This window comes from Xenopus tropicalis, chromosome 4 (genome assembly GCF_000004195.4).
Source record: "Xenopus tropicalis strain Nigerian chromosome 4, UCB_Xtro_10.0, whole genome shotgun sequence".
NCBI classification, from domain to species: domain Eukaryota; kingdom Metazoa; phylum Chordata; class Amphibia; order Anura; family Pipidae; genus Xenopus; species Xenopus tropicalis.
The window spans coordinates 140,216,546-140,239,002 of record NC_030680.2 but is presented as its reverse complement, the minus strand read 5'-3'; the positions used below and the strand labels follow the sequence as shown (position 1 = coordinate 140,239,002).

At 43.0% G+C, this 22,457-nt stretch overlaps 1 protein-coding gene across 1 annotated transcript in view; it reads right to left on the bottom strand.

The window, feature by feature from the left end:
- Positions 1–2,224: 2,224 nt before the first annotated feature.
- Positions 2,225–22,457, bottom strand: part of rybp (RING1 and YY1 binding protein) — a 57,150-nt gene continuing 36,917 nt past the window's right edge. Inside the window, 3 exon segments of the mRNA NM_001016846.2 lie at positions 2,225–3,118; positions 4,049–4,144; positions 7,940–8,449. Of these exon segments, the coding sequence (NP_001016846.1) occupies positions 2,866–3,118; positions 4,049–4,144; positions 7,940–8,449 (859 nt within the window). The 3' untranslated portion in view covers positions 2,225–2,865.

Sequence of the window (22,457 nt, the reverse complement as noted above, 5' to 3'; positions counted from 1 at the left end):
CACAAACAGTTTATAGGATATAAACATACTAAGTAATTGTGCTCAGTATCAGCCATATATGAAGTTACATACCAGCCAGTCTGCTTCCCCAAAGAAGGGAAACATTACATAATCCTTTATTGCTACCGTTGCACAATTTAAAAAATAAAGTTTGACTCCGGTGTCAGATCTTAAAAAAAAAAAATACAATTGGCACAACTGAAATTTGTGGGAATGCCAACATCATTTAGAAGCTACACAATTGCCCTGGTCTGAAACCAACACATACGCTATAAAATATACACAGGATTTGGGGCCGTTTTTATTTTGTAATGTCACAATGGAGGCCAATTAAGGTGGGATTTATTGATGGACAGGGAACAAGGATCTGTGGTAATAGGAACTAATTCTATTTAGATGCTTTTAGTGAGCCTTTGGGCAGGTTACAATTGATTTGAAGATGCTCTTATACCATATAAAAATGTGTCACCTTCTTGTATACTGCAGCCTATGGGGGGGGATAGGACTGTATCAAGGAAACCCACCATTCACAAATGCAAATAAATCTGTCAAAATATGACTTCAATTTTAGTGGTATGGAACACCGAAAAAATGCTTTAAGTAATAAAGCTTTCTATGTATTCCTGGATGGGGTGGGCATGTTGGCTAACCTGGGCTAAAGCTGATGCCCTATGCAATGGCACATACAATGGGTCTGTGCCCCTCTCTAAGCTTTTGTTTGGTGCCAAACTGTAATTTCACATACTAGCATTAGCCTTTACCTGTGCCTCACCCACAGCCATTGTGTCGGCAAGTATGCATTGCGAAGCCAACACAATGGCTCTGGGTGCGGGCACAGGGAAAGGCTAATGCCAGCGTAGGGGGCGGATACTCGGCCTGCATTTATCCACTGGCTGAGAATTACCCCCGTGTGGCCTTATAGCCATGATCGACACTGATCAAATCTTCAAAGAAGGCATCTGTAAATGTTCTTTGTCCTGAGCACCCTCAGATACAGGCCAGTTTGGTTGTGTGCTTCTAATGGTAGTCAGTATTTGATTTACATTTACATTTTTTTTTAATAAAGAATAAAAAAATCAAGAAGACTTCCCAGGATGATCGTAACATTTGCGGTGGCTGCCATCACTATTTCCAGGGCCTATGCTGTTAACATAAACCAGAAGCATGCAAATCTCATTTGCTAACTGACCAACAGTTACTCATCCCCTTTAAAGAAAAAAAAAAGTGATTGGGGAGCAGAGTACAACCGGAATACCTCCTAGCCATGATGGATATGCACAGTCTTCAATGTCAGCCCGGAAAGATTTATTAACTCCGCAGGATTCAAGTCTCTGATCCCAATATAACTCTAATGGGGTTATGTCATGAAAGGCAATACATTTGCCCAGGAGCAGTAACCCATAGCAACCAACCAGAAGGTAGCATTTAATGGTCACCTGTTTAAAAGCAAACATCTTATTGGTTGCTTTGGGTTACTGCTCCTGGGCAAACATAGTGCCTTTTCTTACTTATGGGGGTAAGAGGATGTAGTAGGTGGAGGAGACAGGCTTCAATGGGACGGGATTATTTACCTGCAGGAAATTCCTCTAGAATGCTACCTACTTGTAGATACAAATATTTTTTGTAGCAAACCTTCATCAGACATTTCATTTAATTAAAACCTCTCTTTACAAAGCACAATAGTATGTAACATCATATAACGGCTGACATCTCTTCGTCTGGAAACCCAGAGACTCAAAACTCAGTACCAGTTCCCAACAAAATTGTCCCATCACTATGATTTTGGAAGGTAAAAAAAAAAAACAAAACTACATACATTTCTATTGTGATTGTGGTATATATGCCTAAACCAATGTTCCAAAGTGAAACGCCCGAAGCGAACAAGCATAGGGCGAGCAGAGATCACGCGTGGGCGACTTCTGACATCAGAGACCGATGACAGGGCACATGATGCTTGCCGTGCCTTTGGAACTTACACTTTAACCGGATGATTTGGGGACAGGGTGGGAGGGGGTTAAAAAAAAAAAAATGCAGGAAGAGAAACGGGAGCTGGAAAAGGTGACATCCTCTCAGAGGTCTCAACAGTTTTGTTTTATCTTACATTAACCCCTTCGCTGCTGGACAAGCCATCGGCAAAACACAAGTGGCGAATGGGTTAAAGATCTTTCTTCAATCATCTGTGCTCAACTTTTTTTTATGCTTCACAGTGTATCAAGCACCAGTGTTTTTTTTTTTTCTATGTATTGGTTTCAAATAACCATTTATTTATATATATTTATATATATATATATATATTTATATATATATTGATGTATAAAAATCGATAGTATGCTGTATTACAGGAAGGGGAAGGGGGGAAAAGAAAACAGAAAGGTGGGGGTATGCAGGAAGTGGACAGGAGGTTGACGATGCAATAAATAAAAGTCAAAAAGAAAAAAAATAACACAAGAGAAAAAAAAAGTTATCATGTACATGGAAAAAAAATTGTGCACAGCAGATCTGTATAAAAAAAAAAGTAGATTTAGGCGCACATCCAATTATAAATGATTGTTAAGAAAATCATATAAAATAATGGAATACGCAAGTGTCAAGGGTCATTGTTGAGGGTAGGAAATTCCTCGGTAGCCCAGATGCCCACGTCACGTAGAAATGATCCCGGAAGCATAAGGAAGAGGCTTGTTGTCCAAAAAGGGGAGGAAAAGAGAAAATAAAGTCTCCTTCTCAAAACCAAAGTAATAATTATAATAATAATAATAATAACAATAATGCTCCGGGGGTATGCGGCCAACACAGGCAACTGGGTGTCTGGGAATTCCGTACCCAGTTTGAGAGTTTCCATCAATTTGTGTGCAATATTGGCCTTCTTCAGAAAGACTCGTCATTGACAACAGACAGGTCGCCCTTTGGGGTCGACGAGCGAGAAGATCCCTTGTCTGTGCACTCAGAGCCGGAACTGCTCTGGTTCTGTTGTTCTGAGCCCGCACTGGAGGTCACTGTGGATGAAGATGTGGAAGAGGAGCGAGTCTTTTCTTTAAAGTCTGTGATTATTACAGTTACGTTGCCCACTGTCACTGCTAGTTGCTGTGCGGTACTTCTGTCAATGTTTTTCAGCCTGGGTCTGGTTACAAAAAACAAACAAAAAACAAATGAAAATTTGGTAGAAAAAGGCTCATCTGAAAGGAGTTGTTCATCTTAGTACAGCATTCACACATCTAAAGGTCCCCATACACTATAAGATCTTCATCCGATATCCCCACCTACGGGTGGGCGTTATCGGGGGGCATGTAGGCGAATTCGATCATTTGACCCTGGGGCCAAACGATCGAATTCTAAACGCTGCAATGGGGCAGTCGGTTCGATCCGACTGGATTTTCTAACTTGGCCAAATCGATATCTGGCCAATTTCAGGCCAGATATCGGTCAGCCAGGCCCCTCGGTTCTGCCCCTACATGGGCAGATAAGCTGCCGAATCTGTCCAAGGGACCCATATCGGCACCTACTATCTGCCCGTGTATGGGGATCTTAACAGTTCACATTAATAGAACAATCTTTGCCAAAAATTGTGCAGCTGAAGGGATATTGACCTAAGAATCATCCCCTGCTGATCCTTCACTTCTCCACAAACCCTGTGCTGGGGGGGGGGGGGTAGTATGAACACTACAGTTGCTTTTTTCCTTCCTTATATGATGTCACACATAGTAGTGGCAGCAGGCTTAACTTCTATTGGCTGTGTCTCCTGTCAGTCTGACACTGCTTCCTGTGCCTGTGACAGAATGCGGCAAATCTAAAAAAAAAAAAACAATGATGTTCCGCACAAGCCCTGTTCATTAAATTCATAATAATAAATAATAAGTCATTAAATTCATACTGATATACTTCCCCTTTAACATGATATGGACCCTGGATGTTTAATATTGTTTCCAAGGCAGAGCATTTCAGTAATCTAGGTGGAAACCTGGTGGATCCACTTTAACTGTAATTGTTTCCTTTCCTTGTCATAGTTTTATCGACCTTTACAGTCCTTCGCTGTGTCCCTTTCTAACCTCACCTTGAAGTGTGATTAAAGTTGCTGATCTTTGTGTTGGGGTTTCCAGACTGAATACTGGCGTCGACTGATGGATTCCGTAAAATGTCCGGCTTTGGTCTACGGAAAAATCACAAACAATGAGGGCGTATAGCAATGGAGAATGACGTTATCGCACCGAACGCACAGGTCAGACAGGTTGGCAGAAACCTTATACAAGTACGGGACCTGTTATCCAGAATGCTGGGGACCTGGGGTTTTCCGGATAAGGGATCTTTCTGTAATTTGGATCTACTACCATAAGTCTACTAAAAAAAATATTTAAACAGTAATTAAACACAATATTATTGTTTTGGCTCCAATAAGGATTAATTATATCTTAGTTGGGATCAAGTACAGGTACTGTTTTATTATTACAGAGAAAAGGGAATCATTTAACCATTAAATAAACCCAATAGGGCTGTTCTGCCCCCAATAAGGGGTAATTATATCTTAGTTGGGATCAAGTACAGGTACTGTTTTATTATTACAGAGAAAAGGGAATCATTTAACCATTAAATAAACCCAATAGGGCTGTTCTGCCCCCAATAAGGGGTAATTATATCTTAGTTGGGATCAAGTACAGGTACTGTTTTATTATTACAGAGAAAAGGGAATCATTTAACCATTAAATAAACCCAATAGGGCTGTTCTGCCCCAATAAGGGGTAATTATATCTTAGTTGGGATCAAGTACAGGTACTGTTTTATTATTACAGAGAAAAGGGAATCATTTAACCATTAAATAAACCCAATAGGGCTGTTCTGCCCCCAATAAGGGGTAATTATATCTTAGTTGGGATCAAGTACAGGTACTGTTTTATTATTACAGAGAAAAGGGAATCATTTAACCATTAAATAAACGCAATAGGGCTGTTCTGCCCCAATAAGGGGTAATTATATCTTAGTTGGGATCAAGTACAGGTACTGTTTTATTATTACAGAGAAAAGGGAATCATTTAACCATTAAATAAACGCAATAGGGCTGTTCTGCCCCAATAAGGGGTAATTATATCTTAGTTGGGATCAAGTACAGGTACTGTTTTATTATTACAGAGAAAAGGGAATCATTTAACCATTAAATAAACCCAATAGGGCTGTTCTGCCCCCAATAAAGGGTAATTATATCTTAGTTGGGATCAAGTACAGGTACTGTTTTATTATTACAAAGAAAAAGGAAACCATTTTTAAAATGTGATTTATTTGATTAAAATGGAGTCTATGGGAGATGGGCTTTCCATAATTCGGAACTTTCTGGATAATGGGTTTCCGGGTATCAATACTTGTATATCTGCAGGAGAACAATTATACATATTATATATGTACAGATGTTATGACATTACACTTTATCCCCCACCACAATATCCAAGAATTGATTAATGCACACACACAGTAATTGGGTGTAGCAGTTGAATAACAATAGAAAAATTAGACCCTCCGGGTGTGGGGGGGGCCTGGAGGACAGTGGGGGGTTTCTGTATTGTTATATATAAATCCCCATGCCCTGCCAGCACTCAGGTAGGAGACCAGGCAGGGAGTAGGGATTAATGCAAGCGGGGGGGGGGGGGGGGGAGACAAAGGGGCCGGGTAGGGTTTGTTGCTCTGTGCCAGACCCCTCTGAAGAAGATTGTTTTTAGCACCGAGGTGCTGGGTTGGTAGAGAGCCCTACACTGGTGCTGGGCAGAAGAAAAAAAAGACATGCCAATAAAATCCTCTGTGCTCACAATCAAATGAAATAAATATCCAATCAAATGAAATAAATGTTATCATATCAATTGCTATAATGTGCCATTAGTAATTTTATAAAACAATGTACACCAAATTGCTGGTTTTGGCACAGAACTTGCAGTTGAAGTTTTGGGGGCATTTTGTATTGTTTTTATCAGATATCTACGCTTTCATTTTTATCGTTTCCCACTAGAGGGAGCTTTTGACCCTGTTATACCACTGGGCACAGGAGGTGATCTCCCATGACGGATGGGACATCTGGATTTTGCCTGTGAATGCTTTACCTTATTTATTCCACAGCTAGGATAGCCTTGTGTGCAGCCAAGGAATTCCGGCATTTCCCCAGCTACTCTGCTAACATAGTTCCATGGATCCAGCCATATAAACAAAGTAGCGCTTCCAATAACCGCCTCTCACTCCTAATCCCCCTTATTTGCAGGCTCTTTAACTTCCAAAGACTCTCCCAGCCCTGGATATAACTCTTACGAAATATCTTAAAGGGGACCTGTCACCCTAAGACATAACTCCAAATTATTTTCTATATTGTTAGTTGAGCAAAATAAACTTTACTTACACCATATAAATAATATAAATCTTGTTTCCTTCCGTCTTGGAATTACTCAATCAAAGCAAGCAGGCAGGCACCATTTTGTGGACACTGTTATGAAGACACACTTTGTATCATGCCAAAATCTTGTTTATGCCCCAGAATGGGGGACCAGATGCCCATGCCCATGTACTGGCTACACAATCAGATAAGGAGGAGGGAGGGGAAAAGTGAGATGTGCAGTGACATCTAGGAAGTGCTGAATGGAAAGCTAAAGTTATTGTCTGCCCCACCTCTATGCCTAAGGCATAGAGGTGGGGCAAGCAATATATGATTGACAGCTGGGATTTTTAAATGCCTTTATAATGGGTTTGGATGTGTTAATATAAAAATGAATTTGGGTTTCATGTTTAATTTAAAAAGGACTTTTATTATACAGCTTTTTATGTCTGGGTGACGGGTCCACTTTAAGGAAATAAAGGCAAAGTGCCATTCTTTTCCCCCCCATTAATATGTTATAGAATGACCAGTTCTAAACAACTTTTCAACTGGACTTCATTATTTATTTTTTTTATCAATTATTTGCCTCCTTCTTCCAACTCTTCTGCAGCTTTCAAATGGGGGTCACTGACCCCGGCAGCCAAAAACTATTGCTCTGTGAGGCTACAATTTTATTGTTATTGTTAATTTTTATTACTTATCTCCCTATTCAGTCCCTCCTTTATTCATAGTCCTGTCCCATTAAAACAACTCCCTGGTTGCTAAGGTAATTGGGACCCTAGCAACCCGATAGCTGCTGACATTCCCTACTAGAGAGTTGCTTAACAAAAAGTGAAATTTAATAAAACGAAAAATAAAAAATGAAGACCAACTGCAAATTGTCTCAAAATATTACTCTCTACATCATACTAAAAAGGTAAACAACCCATTTAAAGTTACAAATACAGTTTTCAGTGGTTAGAGGGGTTATAGGAAGGATTTACTTTCTAGAATTGCACTGTCTATGGGTCAAATTATCAATTAAAAAAGGGCCACATATTGTTTAAATCAAAGGAAGACCCCTATATTTAAAGGAGCAGTATAAACAAATATATACATATAGTAAACCTTTTTCTGATCTTGAGTACAATAAATAGGACTTGTGTTGAGAATTTGTTCTGCCTATCCTTTACAATTGAGAAAGAAAACTGAAGTACTCCTAGATTCCCAACTATCTCTGTAAACAGGTTCATTTGTACAAATGGTGACAAGGAGTTCTGTATAAACAAACCCCTCCTTTCCTATGCGGAACCTTCATTAGGCTGTGCAATAAGGGGGCAGATGGCTTATCTGTGGACTGGTAATTTGGTTTAACAGTGACTTGTTGGAACCAGGAAGTGATTTTCAACAGAAATAAAGAATAACCATAGTAATTTCTTAATGGAAACAAGTGGCAAACACTCTATTCCATGAGCTCATGTTGAGAAGGGGGTATTGTGCCCTTTAAATAAAGTCCCCTGTCTGTAATTGTGTGCTTATTGTACAGCTTTTCCTGACCATTCCTTCATGCTGTGCCCCTAACCCCCAGATAAGCCAATACCCACTGCCTCTTTATTGACATACCTGGTCTTTTTATTAGCCGTCTTCTTAACGACACTTGAGTTGATGTCTCGCTCTGTCTTTTCCTTGTCCTTTTCATGTCTCTCTCTGTCTGTTTTTTGCTCTTTTTCTGGCTTTTCCTTCTCTGGTTTTTCCTTCTCTGGTTTCTCTCTGTCCAGTTTCTCTCTATCCAACTTTTCTCTTTCCAGCTTTTCCCTGTCATTTTTCTCCCGGTCCAGCTTTTCTCTGTCGATCTTATCCCGGTCCAGCTTTTCCTTGTCGAGCTTCTCCCGGTCTAATTTTTCCCGATCCAGCTTTTCTCTATCCAGTTTCTCCCGGTCCAGCTTTTCCCGGTCTAATTTTTCTCTGTCTAGCTTGTCCTTTTCTGGTTTTTCCTTTTCAAGTTTCTCCCTGTCTGTTCTCTCCTTTTCAGGTTTCTCCACCTTCTCTTTCTTCTCTTTTTTGGGGGGTGGAGGGGAGGCATATTGTTGCGCCACTTGCTGTGCAACTAACTGGGAGTTTATTCTGGGTTTCCTATAAATATAAAGAAATACCATAAATTATTAAAAGGAGGCAAATAGGATAAATGAAAAAAACCTTTTGTAGGCAGTTAGGAATAATATATGGTGCTGGTTTCACTAAAAAATCTTACTATCTGTAAAAATGGCTCCTTCATTGGCGCTCCCTATAGATCCTCTCTGGTCCCTGTCTGTATTTCAAATGAGGGGTGGGCGTGTCCTAATGGTCCCTGCCAGCACAGTAAAGAGATAGCCAATCACAGCCCAGCAGTCACACAAGCAAAGACAGGCTTCAGTTCCCTATCAGGTCAGCCTAGCTGCTGATTGGTTCCTATTATACAGTGCAGGGGAAAGGAGGCAGCAGGAAGTGGAAAAGATAGGTGGGACGTGGGGTTTTTGGAGGCAGAAGCAATTTCAACATACACTCCACATAACATTAAGAAATTAAGATACAAATCAGAAAAAAAAGTCTGATGGGACTACAAAAAGTTGGCCAAAGTCACAACTTCTGTCATTTTCTGCAAGACAGCACTGCGATATAGCAAAAGGAAATCTGAGAAACACTCGAGCCCTCCTCCCACTGCAGTCAAACATTTGGTCAGGCCCCCCAAGCCAAAAATCAGAGTTAAAGCAATGTAAAAATACAGCCATATCAGGCACCCTGCCACAGTTCTAGGTAGATCCATTGGGGCACCAAATAAGCATTCAGATGAGTCCCTTTTGTAGCCTTACAGTTTTTGGCTGCCGGGGTCAGTGACCCCCCATTTGAAAACTGGAAAGAGTCAGAAGAAGGAGGCAAATAATTGATAAAAAATAAATAAAATAATGAAGTCCAATTGAAGAGTTGTTTAGAAATGGTCATTTTTTTTTTTCGTTTTTTAATTCTTTTACTTTTTGTTCAGCAATTCGTTCAGTAGCTCGGAATGTCAGCAGCTATCGGGCTGCTAGGGTCCCAATTACCTTAGCAACCAGGGAGTTGTTTTAAAGAGACAGGACTATGAATAAAGGAGGGCCTGAATAGTAAGATAAGTAATAAAAAGTTACAATAACAATAAAACTGGAGCCTCACAGAGCAATAGTTTCTGGCTGCCGGGGTCAGTGACCCCCATTTGGAAGTTGGAAAGAGGCAGAAGAAGAAGGAAATCATTGATAAAAAATAATGAAGTCCAATTGAAAAGTTGCTTAGAACTGGTCATTCTATAACATATTAAAAGTTTGCTGATGAGGCAGAGAATACTAGGGGAGCATTAATGGGGTAAAAAAAGAATGGCAATTTTCCTTTATTTCCTAAAGGTCCCCAAACACATTAAGATTCGCTCGCTTGGCGATGTTGCCAAGCGAGCGGATCTTCACCCGATATCCCCACCTACGGGTGGGCGATATCGGGGAGCGTGTTGGCTAATTCGATCGTTTGGCCCTGGGGCCAAACGATCAAATTATATTGGCAGCAATGGGGCAGCCGGTTCGGAGACCGCATCAATGAGCTGATGCGGTCCCCGATCTGACTAGATTTTCTAACCTGCCCGATCGAGATCTGCCCAATTTCAGGCCAGATATCGGTCGGGCAGGCCCGTCGGTAGTGCCCATACATGGGCCGATTAGCTGCCAAACCGGTCTAAGGGACCCATATCGGCAGCTAGAACCGGCCCTTGTATGGGGATCTTAAAGTCAGCTTATCGGCCTGTGTAGGGGCAGAAACGAAGGCCATATCCGACCAATATCTGGCCTGAAATTGGCCAGATATTGATCGGGCAGGTTAAAAGATTCAGTCGGATCGGGGACCGCATCGGTTCATTGATGCGGTCCCTGAACTGACTGCCCCATTGGCACCAATATAATAGCCTACACATTCCCCGATATCGCCCACCTGTAGGTGGGGATATCGGGAGAAGATCCGCTTGCTTGGCGATCTTGCCAAGCGAGTGAATCTTCACTTGTATGGACACCTTAAGGGGGAGCATTAATGGGGAAAAAAAGAATGGCATTTATTTCCTTAGTCAGAAGATGAAGGCAAATAATTCAGAAACTATAAAAAAAAAATGAAGACCAATTGAAAAGTTGCTAGGAATAGGCCATTCTATAACATACTAAAAAGGGGTGAAGCACCTATGTATAAACCACTGAAATTTTTTAAATGAATGAATATTGGAAAGTTGCTTGGAATTACTTGGAGTTCCCCTTTAACCGGGGGGGGGGGGGGGAATAAAAGTGGAAAACACTTGACGGAAGGAAAAGTAAATGGCTTCCCCGTAATCTCTGAATTCAGAGCGCGCAGATAGTGCGCGGTGTCTCTATCACAGGACAGCCATGCTTGGCACAACAATAGCTTCTGTGTGTCTCCAAGGGATCTCAATGATTATTTTGTCTCACAGCCAAAAGAATTCCCTACATATCAACTGAAAAATCACAGTTAAGAAAGGAGGAGAATGAGCAAAACCGTCTGGAATTTTATTGGCCAAGAGAAAAAAAAAAGCATTAATGAAAAGAAAAAATAACGATAATTTATAGTCGGATCCCCGGCACAAAAACGCAGTCATTTTACGAGCTATTATTCCACACATTGACTTAATTCATCCGAAGCCGCTGCTAAAGGAACGTATAAAACACCTTTAATCTACGAGGCTCAAGAAACGCAGTCATCCTCCCGCGGGATATTTAATGAATTTATCAGCATTACGTTTCAGAGGAAGCGAGGACAGTGAGGAATGGCTTCAAATACTCTCCCCACATGTGCAGTTTAGACTTCTTTAAATGGGAACATATGTATCTGAGTATGAGCCAAATGAAATTAGCCAACATGCTGATGTAGAGATTTCCGTGCCCCCCACACCCCATACACACACTAACCCCATTAGAAAATCCCCGGAAATAATGCCCGGATTTGCCCAGGTCAATAACCACAACATCAACTCCCAGAAACCCATATTAAAAACATACAAACCCCAAAATACGCTACCGCGTATTTTGGGGTTCGTATGTGTTTAATATGGTTTTCAAATAAAATGATTCTTCTTTTTTGAATTTAATCTGAGCTTAAACTTTGCGAATTTTTGTGGGATACATTTGGTAAATTGGTAAATTGCTTGACTTGTCCTTTAATCTGGGGGCTGTGTCCCAATCACTCTGGCCCTGTGTGACTGGCCATTAGGGATCTTTCTTGATAAAGTTCTAAGGCTGATGCCACACGTGGCGTTTTTCCGCTGCGTATTTTCTAATTCTCTCGGCGGCTGAAAAACGCCCGATATCATCATCCATAGAAATAACTTGAAAAGACGCGAAGCAAACCACACAATGCGGAAATACGCTAGAAAATGCCTTAGCACGTATTTTTCAAGCGTTGGCCGAAATACGTCAGTATTTGCAAAGCAAGCTATTCCTATGTATACGCAAAGGCAGATGCCAGACCTAGCGGAAATACGTGGCATTTTTTGCTATTTCACACTATTAGCACCATGGAAACGGGATTTGCTACGTCACCAGTACTAGGCTGAAAAACGCCATAGTCAGGGGCTGTGTGGCTTGTGCGGCGTTTTTAGGCCGAGAAAAAAATGCAGCGGAAAAACGCAACGTGTGGCATCAGCCTAAACTTAGATTAAACCTAACTATTGCCTTAGGGCCGTGACACACGCGGAGACTAGCCACACGACTAATCTCCCCGCAATGCCATCCCACCGGCTAGAATGTAAATCCCCGGTGGGATGGCATATGCAGTACCGCGATTTGCCGAAGTTGCCTGTAGAGGAAACTTCGACGACTTTGGAAAATCACAGTGCCGCGTTTGCCATCCCACCGGCGATTGCGATTCTAGCCGGTGGGATGGCATTGTGGGGGGTTTAGTCGCCCGCGACAGCGGTGATTTGTCGCGGCACGACTAATCTCCGCGTGTGTCATGGCTGTTAACGAACAGTTAAGATTCCCACATTGGAAAACAGATTAATTTGAAGCTAGCCATGCCCAGGCAGATCCAGTTGTTTGGCAAGAACTAGGCCTGATTCGGCCACCCACATGCTTTGTCAAATCGGGCAGATCCTAGGGTAGGGTTGCCACCTTTTTACAAAAAGGGCATGAGTGAGCGGGCAGTAATGTAAATGGGAGGGGCAGCAATGTCACAGGGCGGAGTTGGGAGTCAAAGGGGCAGAGTCAGGCCAGCAAGGACTTAATACGGAATTAGGTATCAGAGCAAAAACTTGACAACTTTGTAATACCGGCCCCAGCCCTCGCTGGTATTTTACCTAGGCCGGTAATGTAGTGGCCAGGGGGGAACGTTATCCTAGGGACATAGATCATTTATTGGGGCCAGGGTCAGACTGGGGGGTGCCCACCTGGGCTCCCGCACCCCCCCCCCCAAGGTACGTGCCCCCTGTCCCCCCACTGCCTGACGTCCTCCCCTGAATGTGTATATGTGAACTCATCAGGGGAGGACATCGGCGGCCAGGGGAAGCGCCAACAAGGTCGGTTCTGGGGCCCACCAGGTACTACAAAGACCCGTCAGACATGTTCCTTGTGTGACAGATTTTTTTTTAAACCTGCCCAATTACTACATGAGTAAAAGCAGGACTCTCAATTTAATGATGAAAAATTAGGTTATTTACATCACAACCCAACGCGTTTCAACCTCCAAAACACTGGGGAACACGGACATATTATATTGCTTATTATGTAAATAAACTAACTTCTACTCATTAAATTGAGTGTCCTGCTTTCAGGGATAGAGCGATTGGCCGGGGATCTTATAGGTCACCCCTGCAGTGAGCACCATACATCACTTTTGGCAGTTAATAGATGTGCACCACCGACTATTATTCTTCCTGCCCAATTGCTACCCGGACATGGGTTGGGCAGGTCCATACACAGGCTGATAAGCTGCCAACTCGGCCTGAAGGAGTCAAACTGCAGCTTAGCCCTACCCATGTATGGTCACATTCATTCCTTCCAAACCAAGATGGCAGCTTACCATCCCATGTAAGCAGACTGATACATGTGTATTGAGGCACGGTTGATGCAACGTTCTCCCAATAGGTCTCCATTGGCATAAAAGCATGACATCACGATAATAAGTCTATGGAGCCCTGTTGTAGGCTGAGGCCATAAAAATAAATCCAAGGCAGGCCTCTCCTAGTCAGAACGAAGCACAGAAACATTCTGAAGGTTCCGTTAATTCTTTGTTCCTGGAAATAGTGTTCCATGGAAATGAGCACCATGTGGAGACGTTCATATTCCCCCCCCCTTGCTTCTCCCAAACCCAAGATAAGGAGGGCCCCAAACAAACGACATTGGCTGTACTATTGACCTCAGTGGAACAGCACGCGCTGCGCCCGTATATATCTGTACCGAGTATATCATCTTGGAACGGTCTCTTAGATGATGTGGATGGAATTGATTAACAGGTTTCGCTCGCTGTAAACATCTTCTTTCCCTCTCCCCTTCTCCCAGCAAGAAAGCCAACTCACCAGGCAACATCAAAAGCATCCGCTGGCAATGTGTCTCCCCGGCGTTCGGCCAGATAGACGTCTGCTGCGATGGAAAGTGAAGTCAGAGCACGACAGCTACACTCGCGGCCCTTCGCTGCCAGCACAAAAGGTAGGACTTAAAGGGGAAGTTCACCCAGGTAGAGAATAAGCAACGCAACGAACCTTCACTTTTATGTTATTGTATTGGATGATTTAATCAGGGTAAACATAAGAGCATACGGGCTCCATGAACAGGGTGAGCACTATTCCCTGGAGAAGAGTTTGCCATATAAAGAAAAAGCATCAGCTTCTTGCATTCATTTTACCCCAGGGGCAAACACGGCATTTCTGTCTAACTAAACACAAATAAATGCGGAAACATTCGTACTTATGTTTTCTCTGCAAGGAATTAAGGATCTTTTTCAGTAACTGGAAGACATGGAAATGATGTTGCAATACTAAAAAGGTGAGCTCTACAGTCTGCCACTAGAGGGTGCTATAACGCTACAGAAAGTAGACCGCTGGCCAGGCTCTCAGCAGGAGGTGGGGGTAACAAGAGGGTATCTCTTGGCTATTAATGACTGGTGACTTCCCAGAGATAAGGATCGGGTAATAGAGATTTATCATATAGAATATTGTGCCACCATCAAAGGGATATTGATTACGAGAGGCAGCCCATTGCTTCAGCCCAGCTCTCTGTAGAGGTATCAGGCTTATATTACTTATGCACATAATAAATTGCTCCTAAATCTAAAGGTTCCCATACACGTGAAGATTCACTCGCTTGGCGAGATCTTCAACCGATATCCCCACCTACCAGTGGATGATATCAGGGAACGTGTAGGCTTATGGGCCAAACGATCGAATTATATTGGCGGCAATGGGGCAGTCGGTTCAGGGGACCACATCAACGAGCAGATGCGGTCCCTGATCCGACTGAATCTTTTAATCTGCCCAATCAATATCTGGCGGGTATAACCTGCCGAATCGGTCCAATTGGCCCGTGTATAGGGATCTTTAGTATAGTATATATTGTTCAGTGCCTGATTCTCCTGCCCTGGGTTTAGGTGTTCCAGAGTGTTGTGCTTCATAGCCCAAGTCAACATATACCGTGTTGTCCCTACAGCCAATCACTACAGAGCATCAGCCCAATGTCACTAATACTTCCATTTAATGGTCACACTTACCCATGTAGCTGCAGGAGCAAACTGCATATCACTACTAGAGACATCCATATTGTACTTCTATCTGTGCTGGCCTAGAGCAAAGTGACAGGCCCTTGTGTACCAGTGAATTTTCAGCCTTGTAGCCCCTTCTAAGCCTAAAATGGCTGACCAACATCTAAACAGCTAGTGTAAAAACAGTCTAAGGTATCTCGGGCTATGTCAGGATACGGGAACATTTATAAGTTTATTTGTTTAGTGAGGCAAGAGGCCATTTAATGCCATTTAAATGTGTTTAAAGCTGTTAACATTTATTGGCCCTTAAAAAGCAAGAGGTTCTTTTTCAATGTTTTTAATGGAGGATCAACAGGTATTTTCCGATTTAAAAAAATAAAATAAAAAATACTTTGCATTACATTAGTTTAAGTCAACATTAGCTTCATACATTGCTGGACAGAAACTCCCAGTACCTTTATCATAGACTCGGCAGTCACGCTGAAAGCTTTAGTTTAGTGATGTCCTGAGTTTTTATTCTGTGGTTAAGAGCGGTCTCAGCCCTTATACAGACTCGGGGTCTGCGGCTGGGTATTCTTGCAAGAGGTTATGCAACTTCTAGAAGACTTTTAGTATCTATATATTTGCCAAATATCATTACTGCATATTGGATAAGGGACCCCTTTTGTTTCTGTCCCCAACTTTGCAGGCTGCTCAGATCCAGGCCAAGTGGCGCCGGTACCTGGTACCCTGTTTGGCCCCAACCAAATCAACCCCCTCTTTCTGGCTGATCCACAGGCAAACCCCCTTCAGCCTTCACAGTCCCCCCAGTTATCCCTGACGTTCTCCTTGTTTCCCTCCCCCACTAATAGCTCCCCTCCAATTAGTCCTGCCTATTATTATTATTATTAACATTTATTTATAAAGCGCCAACATATCCCGCAGCGCTGTACAATAAGTGGGTTACATACATTGGACATACAGTAACATATAAAGCAACCAATAACCGATACAAAAGGTAAAGAGAGCCCTGCCCAAAAGAGCTTACAATCTACAACCCCTAGTTTCTGCAGCTCTGGGGTTCTAGGTTTGATCCACCCAGAGCTTGATCTGCAAGGAGTTTCTCCCTGTATCTGAGTTTCCTCCCACAACCCCAAAACATGGAGGCAGGTTGATATAATTGACCCTAGTGTGTGAATGTGACAGGACCTTTAGATCGTAAGCTCCACTGCAGCAGGGGCTGATGGGTATAAGGAGCTCTCTATTTATAAATATAAATATGCCATGCTAGCATACTATATATGTAGTTGCAGCCATATTTACTGAGCAATATATTTAATAACATATATATGGCAGAGATACATTGGTTACGGCAGAGGTCTGGCCTAAATAAAGGATCAGGAAAGTAAAATAAAGGTCTCTGAGTGCAAGACACATGCCCCCCACTATTCCCCGGCGCCTCTGCCGACCCAGCAACTCTCTCTGCTGGAATCTTGTTACAGGGGGCGACGCTCTTGACCCCAAGTTTCTAATTAGCACGGTCCCATAGTTACAGATAAAGACCAGGACAAAGACCATCTCAGCCGGAGAGAAGAGACAGCTTTAGGTTCCCTTAAGGAGCAAAGTGCACTCTCACAGGCAGCAGTCACAATGGGTCCAACTTAAGCACTGTTTGTGTTCAAAACATTCAGAAATGTTAAAGCGACAGGCTTCTTGCTGTCATAAAAACGATATTCATGAATTATTTGCACCTCTGCCCTGATTGTGCAAAGCAGAACAGCCCTATTGGGTTTATTTAATGGTTAAATGATTCCCTTTTCTCTGTAACAATAAAACAGTACCTGTACTTGATCCCAACTAAGATATAATTACCCCTTATTGGGGCAGAACAGCCCTATTGGGTTTATTTAATGGTTAAATGATTCCCTTTTCTCTGTAATAATAAAACAGTACCTGTACTTGATCCCAACTAAGATATAATTACCCCTTATTGGGGGCAGAACAGCCCTATTGGGTTTATTTAAGGTTAAATGATTCCCTTTTCTCTGTAATAATAAAACAGTACCTGTACTTGATCCCAACTAAGATATAATTACCCCTTATTGGGGCAGAACAGCCCTATTGGGTTTATTTAATGGTTAAATGATTCCCTTTTCTCTGTAATAATAAAACAGTACCTGTACTTGATCCCAACTAAGATATAATTACCCCTTATTGGGGCAGAACAGCCCTATTGGGTTTATTTAATGGTTAAATGATTCCCTTTTCTCTGTAATAATAAAACAGTACCAGTACTTGATCCCAACTAAGATATAATTACCCCTTATTGGGGGCAGAACAGTCCTATTGGGTTTATTTAATGGTTAAATGATTCCCTTTTCTCTGTAATAATAAAACAGTACCTGTACTAGATCCCAACTAAGATATAATTACCCCTTATTGGGGCAGAACAGCCCTATTGGGTTTATTTAATGGTTAAATGATTCCCTTTTCTCTGTAATAATAAAACAGTACCTGTACTTGATCCCAACTAAGATATAATTACCCCTTATTGGGGGCAGAACAGCCCTATTGGGTTTATTTAATGGTTAAATGATTCCCTTTTCTCTGTAATAATAAAACAGTACCTGTACTTGATCCCAACTAAGATATAATTACCCCTTATTGGGGCAGAACAGCCCTGTTGGGTTTATTTAATGGTTAAATGATTCCCTTTTCTCTGTAATAATAAAACAGTACCTGTACTTGATCCCAACTAAGATATAATTACCCCTTATTGGGGGCAGAACAATCCTATTGGGTTTAATTACTGGTTAAATAATTTTTTAGTAGACTTAAGGTAGGAGATCCAAATTACGGAAAGTAAAAACCCCCAGGTCCCAAGCATTCTGGATAATGGGTCCCATACCTGTACCTTGCTCTTAGCCCCCGGCCAGTCTCCAATCCACCCCCAGTCTGCCTCTGATCTGCCCACAGCCAACCCCCTATCCACTCTCTCAGCTCCCAGTCTAGCCCACCCTCAAACTATTTCACCTCAAACGTAGCCCACTGACTTCATGCCCCGCCCCTATAGACACCATAGCTTCACCCCTGATGTCATGGACCCGCCCCCCCCCACCCCGGCTGGTAAGAAGCCTGAAAGGTGCTGGGAGTCCTGGCGCCACAGAAATGATTACAGGGGTAGATCACTTTTAACGTAATTGTTTCTCTTTTTTTGGCAAGTGAACCTGACGTTGGCATAGGAATTTTATAACCATAAAGTGATTATGATAAACTGTGAAAAAATTAAATGATAGTGTTATTATTACGTGTTCCAAAAAGCAACAAACAATATTTCTCTAAAAACCAAAACACAACTTGTTTATATGCACAGCATGTTGCAATGTGCCAGCCTTCCAATGTCCCTAACTCACCTGCCTGGCACAAAAACTTGTTTTTATTTTTAAAAGGAAAAACACAGCTTTTATAATAACTTTCTGTACAGGCTATGAGCAAACTTAGAGGGCTGTTCCTGCTGAATTGTGCTTAGTACAGGGGAATCCCTATGTGCCATAGTTTTATGGTATCTCTCTGTACAGGCTATGAGCAAACTTAGGGGGCTGTTCCTGCTGAATTGTGCTTAGTACAGGGGAATCCCTATGCTGCCATAGTTTTATGGTATCTCTCTGTACAGGCTATGAGCAAACTTAGGGGGCTGTTCCTGCTGAATTGTGCTTAGTACAGGGGAATCCCTATGTGCCATAGTTTTATGGTATCTCTCTGTACAGGCTATGAGCAAACTTAGGGGGCTGTTCCTGCTGAATTGTGCTTAGTACAGGGGAATCCCTATGTGCCATAGTTTTATGGTATCTCTCTGTACAGGCTATGAGCAAACTTAGGGGGCTGTTCCTGCTGAATTGTGCTTAGTACAGGGGAATCCCTATGTGCCACAGTTTTATGGTATTTCTCTGTACAGGCTATGAGCAAACTTAGGGGGCTGTTCCTGCTGAATTGTGCTTAGTACAGGGGAATCCCTATGTGCCATAGTTTTATAGTATCTCTCTGTACAGGCTATGAGCAAACTTAGGGGGCTGTTCCTGCTGAATTGTGCTTAGTACAGGGGAATCCCTATGCTGCCATAGTTTTATGGGATCTCTCTGTACAGGGTATGAGCAAACTTAGGGGGCTGTTCCTGCTGAATTGTGCTTAATACAGGGGAATCCCTATGCTGCCATAGTTTTATGGGATCTCTCTGTACAGGCTATGAGCAAACTTAGGGGGCTGTTCCTGCTGAATTGTGCTTAGTACAGGGGAATCCCTATGCTGCCATAGTTTTATGGGATCTCTCTGTACAGGCTATGAGCAAACTTAGGGGGCTGTTCCTGCTGAATTGTGTTTAGTACAGGGGAATCCCTATGTGCCACAGTTTTATGGTATTTCTCTGTACAGGCTATGAGCAAACTTAGGGGGCTGTTCTGCTGAATTGTGCTTAGTACAGGGGAATCCCTATGCTGCCATAGTTTTATGGGATCTCTCTGTAAAGGCTATGAGCAAACTTAGGGGGCTGTTCCTGCTGAATTGTGCTTAGTACAGGGGAATCCCTATGTGCCATAGTTTTATGGTATCTCTCTGTACAGGCTATGAGCAAACTTAGGGGGCTGTTCCTGCTGAATTGTGCTTAGTACAGGGGAATCCCTATGCTGCCATAGTTTTATGGGATCTCTCTGTACAGGCTATGAGCAAACTTAGGGGGCTGTTCCTGCTGAATTGTGCTTAGTACAGGGGAATCCCTATGCTGCCATAGTTTTATGGTATATCTCTGTACAGGCTATGAGCAAACTTAGGGGGCTGTTCCTGCTGAATTGTGTTTAGTACAGGGGAATCCCTATGCTGCCATAGTTTTATGGGATCTCTCTGTACAGGCTATGAGCAAACTTAGGGGGCTGTTCCTGCTGAATTGTGCTTAGTACAGGGGAATCCCTATGTGCCATAGTTTTATGGGATCTCTCTGTACAGGCTATGAGCAAACTTAGGGGTCTGTTCCTGCTGAATTGTGCTTAGTACAGGGGAATCCCTATGTGCCATAGTTTTATGGGATCTCTCTGTACAGGCTATGAGCAAACTTAGGGGTCTGTTCCTGCTGAATTGTGCTTAGTACAGGGGAATCCCTATGTGCCATAGTTTTATGGCAGTGCTGTCCAACTTCTGCGGTGCCGAGGGCCGGAATTTCTCTTGCATATATGGTGGAGGGCCGCTAATGGAAGCTAGTTTTGGCCACTCCCCCATTTTAAACCACACCCACTTCAAACCACACCCATTTTATCACAATGGTCACTGCAGGGATATCAACCATCATTCATATGTTAAAGAATTATATTATGTCATATTAAGACACACTCTTAAATCCATATGCCTCATCCTCCCCTGTGGATAGCACAGCAACCCCCAGCATAAAATTACACACCTTAGAGACCATTTAATGGCTATTTCCAACTGCTAACAAACTCCCAGAACAAACCCCTGCCAGGTTCACCTCCCACAGGCAGCATAGGGTAAGCAGAGTATGGCACACAAAGGCAGCATAGGGTAGGCAGAGTATGGCACACACAGGCAGCACTCTGCCTGTCCTATGCTGCCTGTGTGTGCATTACTCTGCCTGTTTGTGCCATACCCTCCCTGCCCTATGCTACCTATGTGCCATATTCTGCCTACCCTATGCTGCCTATACACAGGCAGCATATGCCAGGCAGTACATACAATGAGGTGTGAAGAGGTGAACAATGTGAGTGATTACAGCCCGAGCCTGAGATGTGAACACTGCAGGGGGGGAACAATGCAGAGATTAAAAGGTGTGAACAACACAGGGGATTAAATTTTTAAACAATACAGGGGGATTACAGCCTGAATCTGAGGTGAGAACCATGCAGGGGGCCATTTAATCTCAGTACTGATACCATTTAAAGCTAACACAAAATGAAGTCATCAAAGCTGCCAGAGAGGTGGGGGGCCACACAGAGGGGGGTCGAGGGCCGCATGCGGCCCGCCAGTTGGACAGCACTGTTTTATGGGATCTCTCTGTACAGGCTATGAGCAAACTTAGGGGGCTGTTCCTGCTGAATTGTGCTTAGTAAGGGGGAATCCCTATGCTGCCATAGTTTTATGGTATCTCTCTGTACAGGCTATGAGCAAACTTAGGGGGCTGTTCCTGCTGAATTGTGCTTAGTACAGGGGAATCCCTATGCTGCCATAGTTTTATGGTATCTCTCTGTACAGGCTATGAGCAAACTTAGGGGGCTGTTCCTGCTGAATTGTGCTTAGTAAGGGGGAATCCCTATGCTGCCATAGTTTTATGGTATCTCTCTGTACAGGCTATGAGCAAACTTAGGGGGCTGTTCCTGCTGAATTGTGCTTAGTACAGGGGAATCCCTATGCTGCCATAGTTTTATGGTATCTCTCTGTACAGGCTAAGGGGTTTTACATACCTGCGGGCATCTTGCAATGGATAACTCCCCCAGTTACCTCGAGCAACACCCACCGCTGGCTCCTTGCAAGGTTGATTAGAAGAAGTAATAACATGCGGCTGGCTAAATTGGACAATTTGCAACCGTTTGCCTGCGGGCACTTCCTTTTCACGTCGAAGGGAAGCAGTGCGTGAAGGCAGCGGCGGATTCCAACATTGCCATTATCAAAACGCCACATCCAAGCGCCGCAACACATTGAAATGAACTGACACAACGCTGCACATAGCGGTACATTCGAAAGAAAAAAATGAGCAATTAAACACATTTGTTAAAAAAAAAAAAAAAGAAAAACGAAATCTCAGCAACGTAATTTCCACTCCGGGTTTTATCTGTTGCGCTTTACGCCGAAGCGAAGTGAGATTGCAGCTTAATCTGTGACATATTGTAAATCTCCCCGGGGAAATTTTATTGCAGGATCTTGAAGTCTCATTTACAGAGCGTGCAAATAAGCGAATTCTATGGGTTAGCAGCCCTCAATCAGGGACAACCGTGGAGCTGCTAAACAATAACCCCACGCTGTCTGAGGAGACTGTCAGATAAGAGTTTACGAGAGTGATTTATTGCCGGAAGGGAAAGCCGGGCAGAATGTTACAAATGACCTGCTATGGGGCAGCTGTAAGGATACGTGTCAGCGAGAGGCGCTAGTGAGCCAAGCTGCCAGCCAATCACTGGGAGGATACAGGCTGTTTAACCAACCTTTGCTTCCAACCAACAACTGACTGATTCAAGTTTCTGCTGACCGACCTACTGCCTCCAACCTGGCCAAAAACAGCTTTCTCCCTGCCAGGGCCAGACACAGACCTAGGAAATGATCAGCCAGTTACCCATTGGGGCATGATTAAACCCGAACCCATTAAGCTCCTTCCTGACAGGTCTGCCTAAGTGCCTTATTGATCCCCGGGGTCAAACCATCAGAT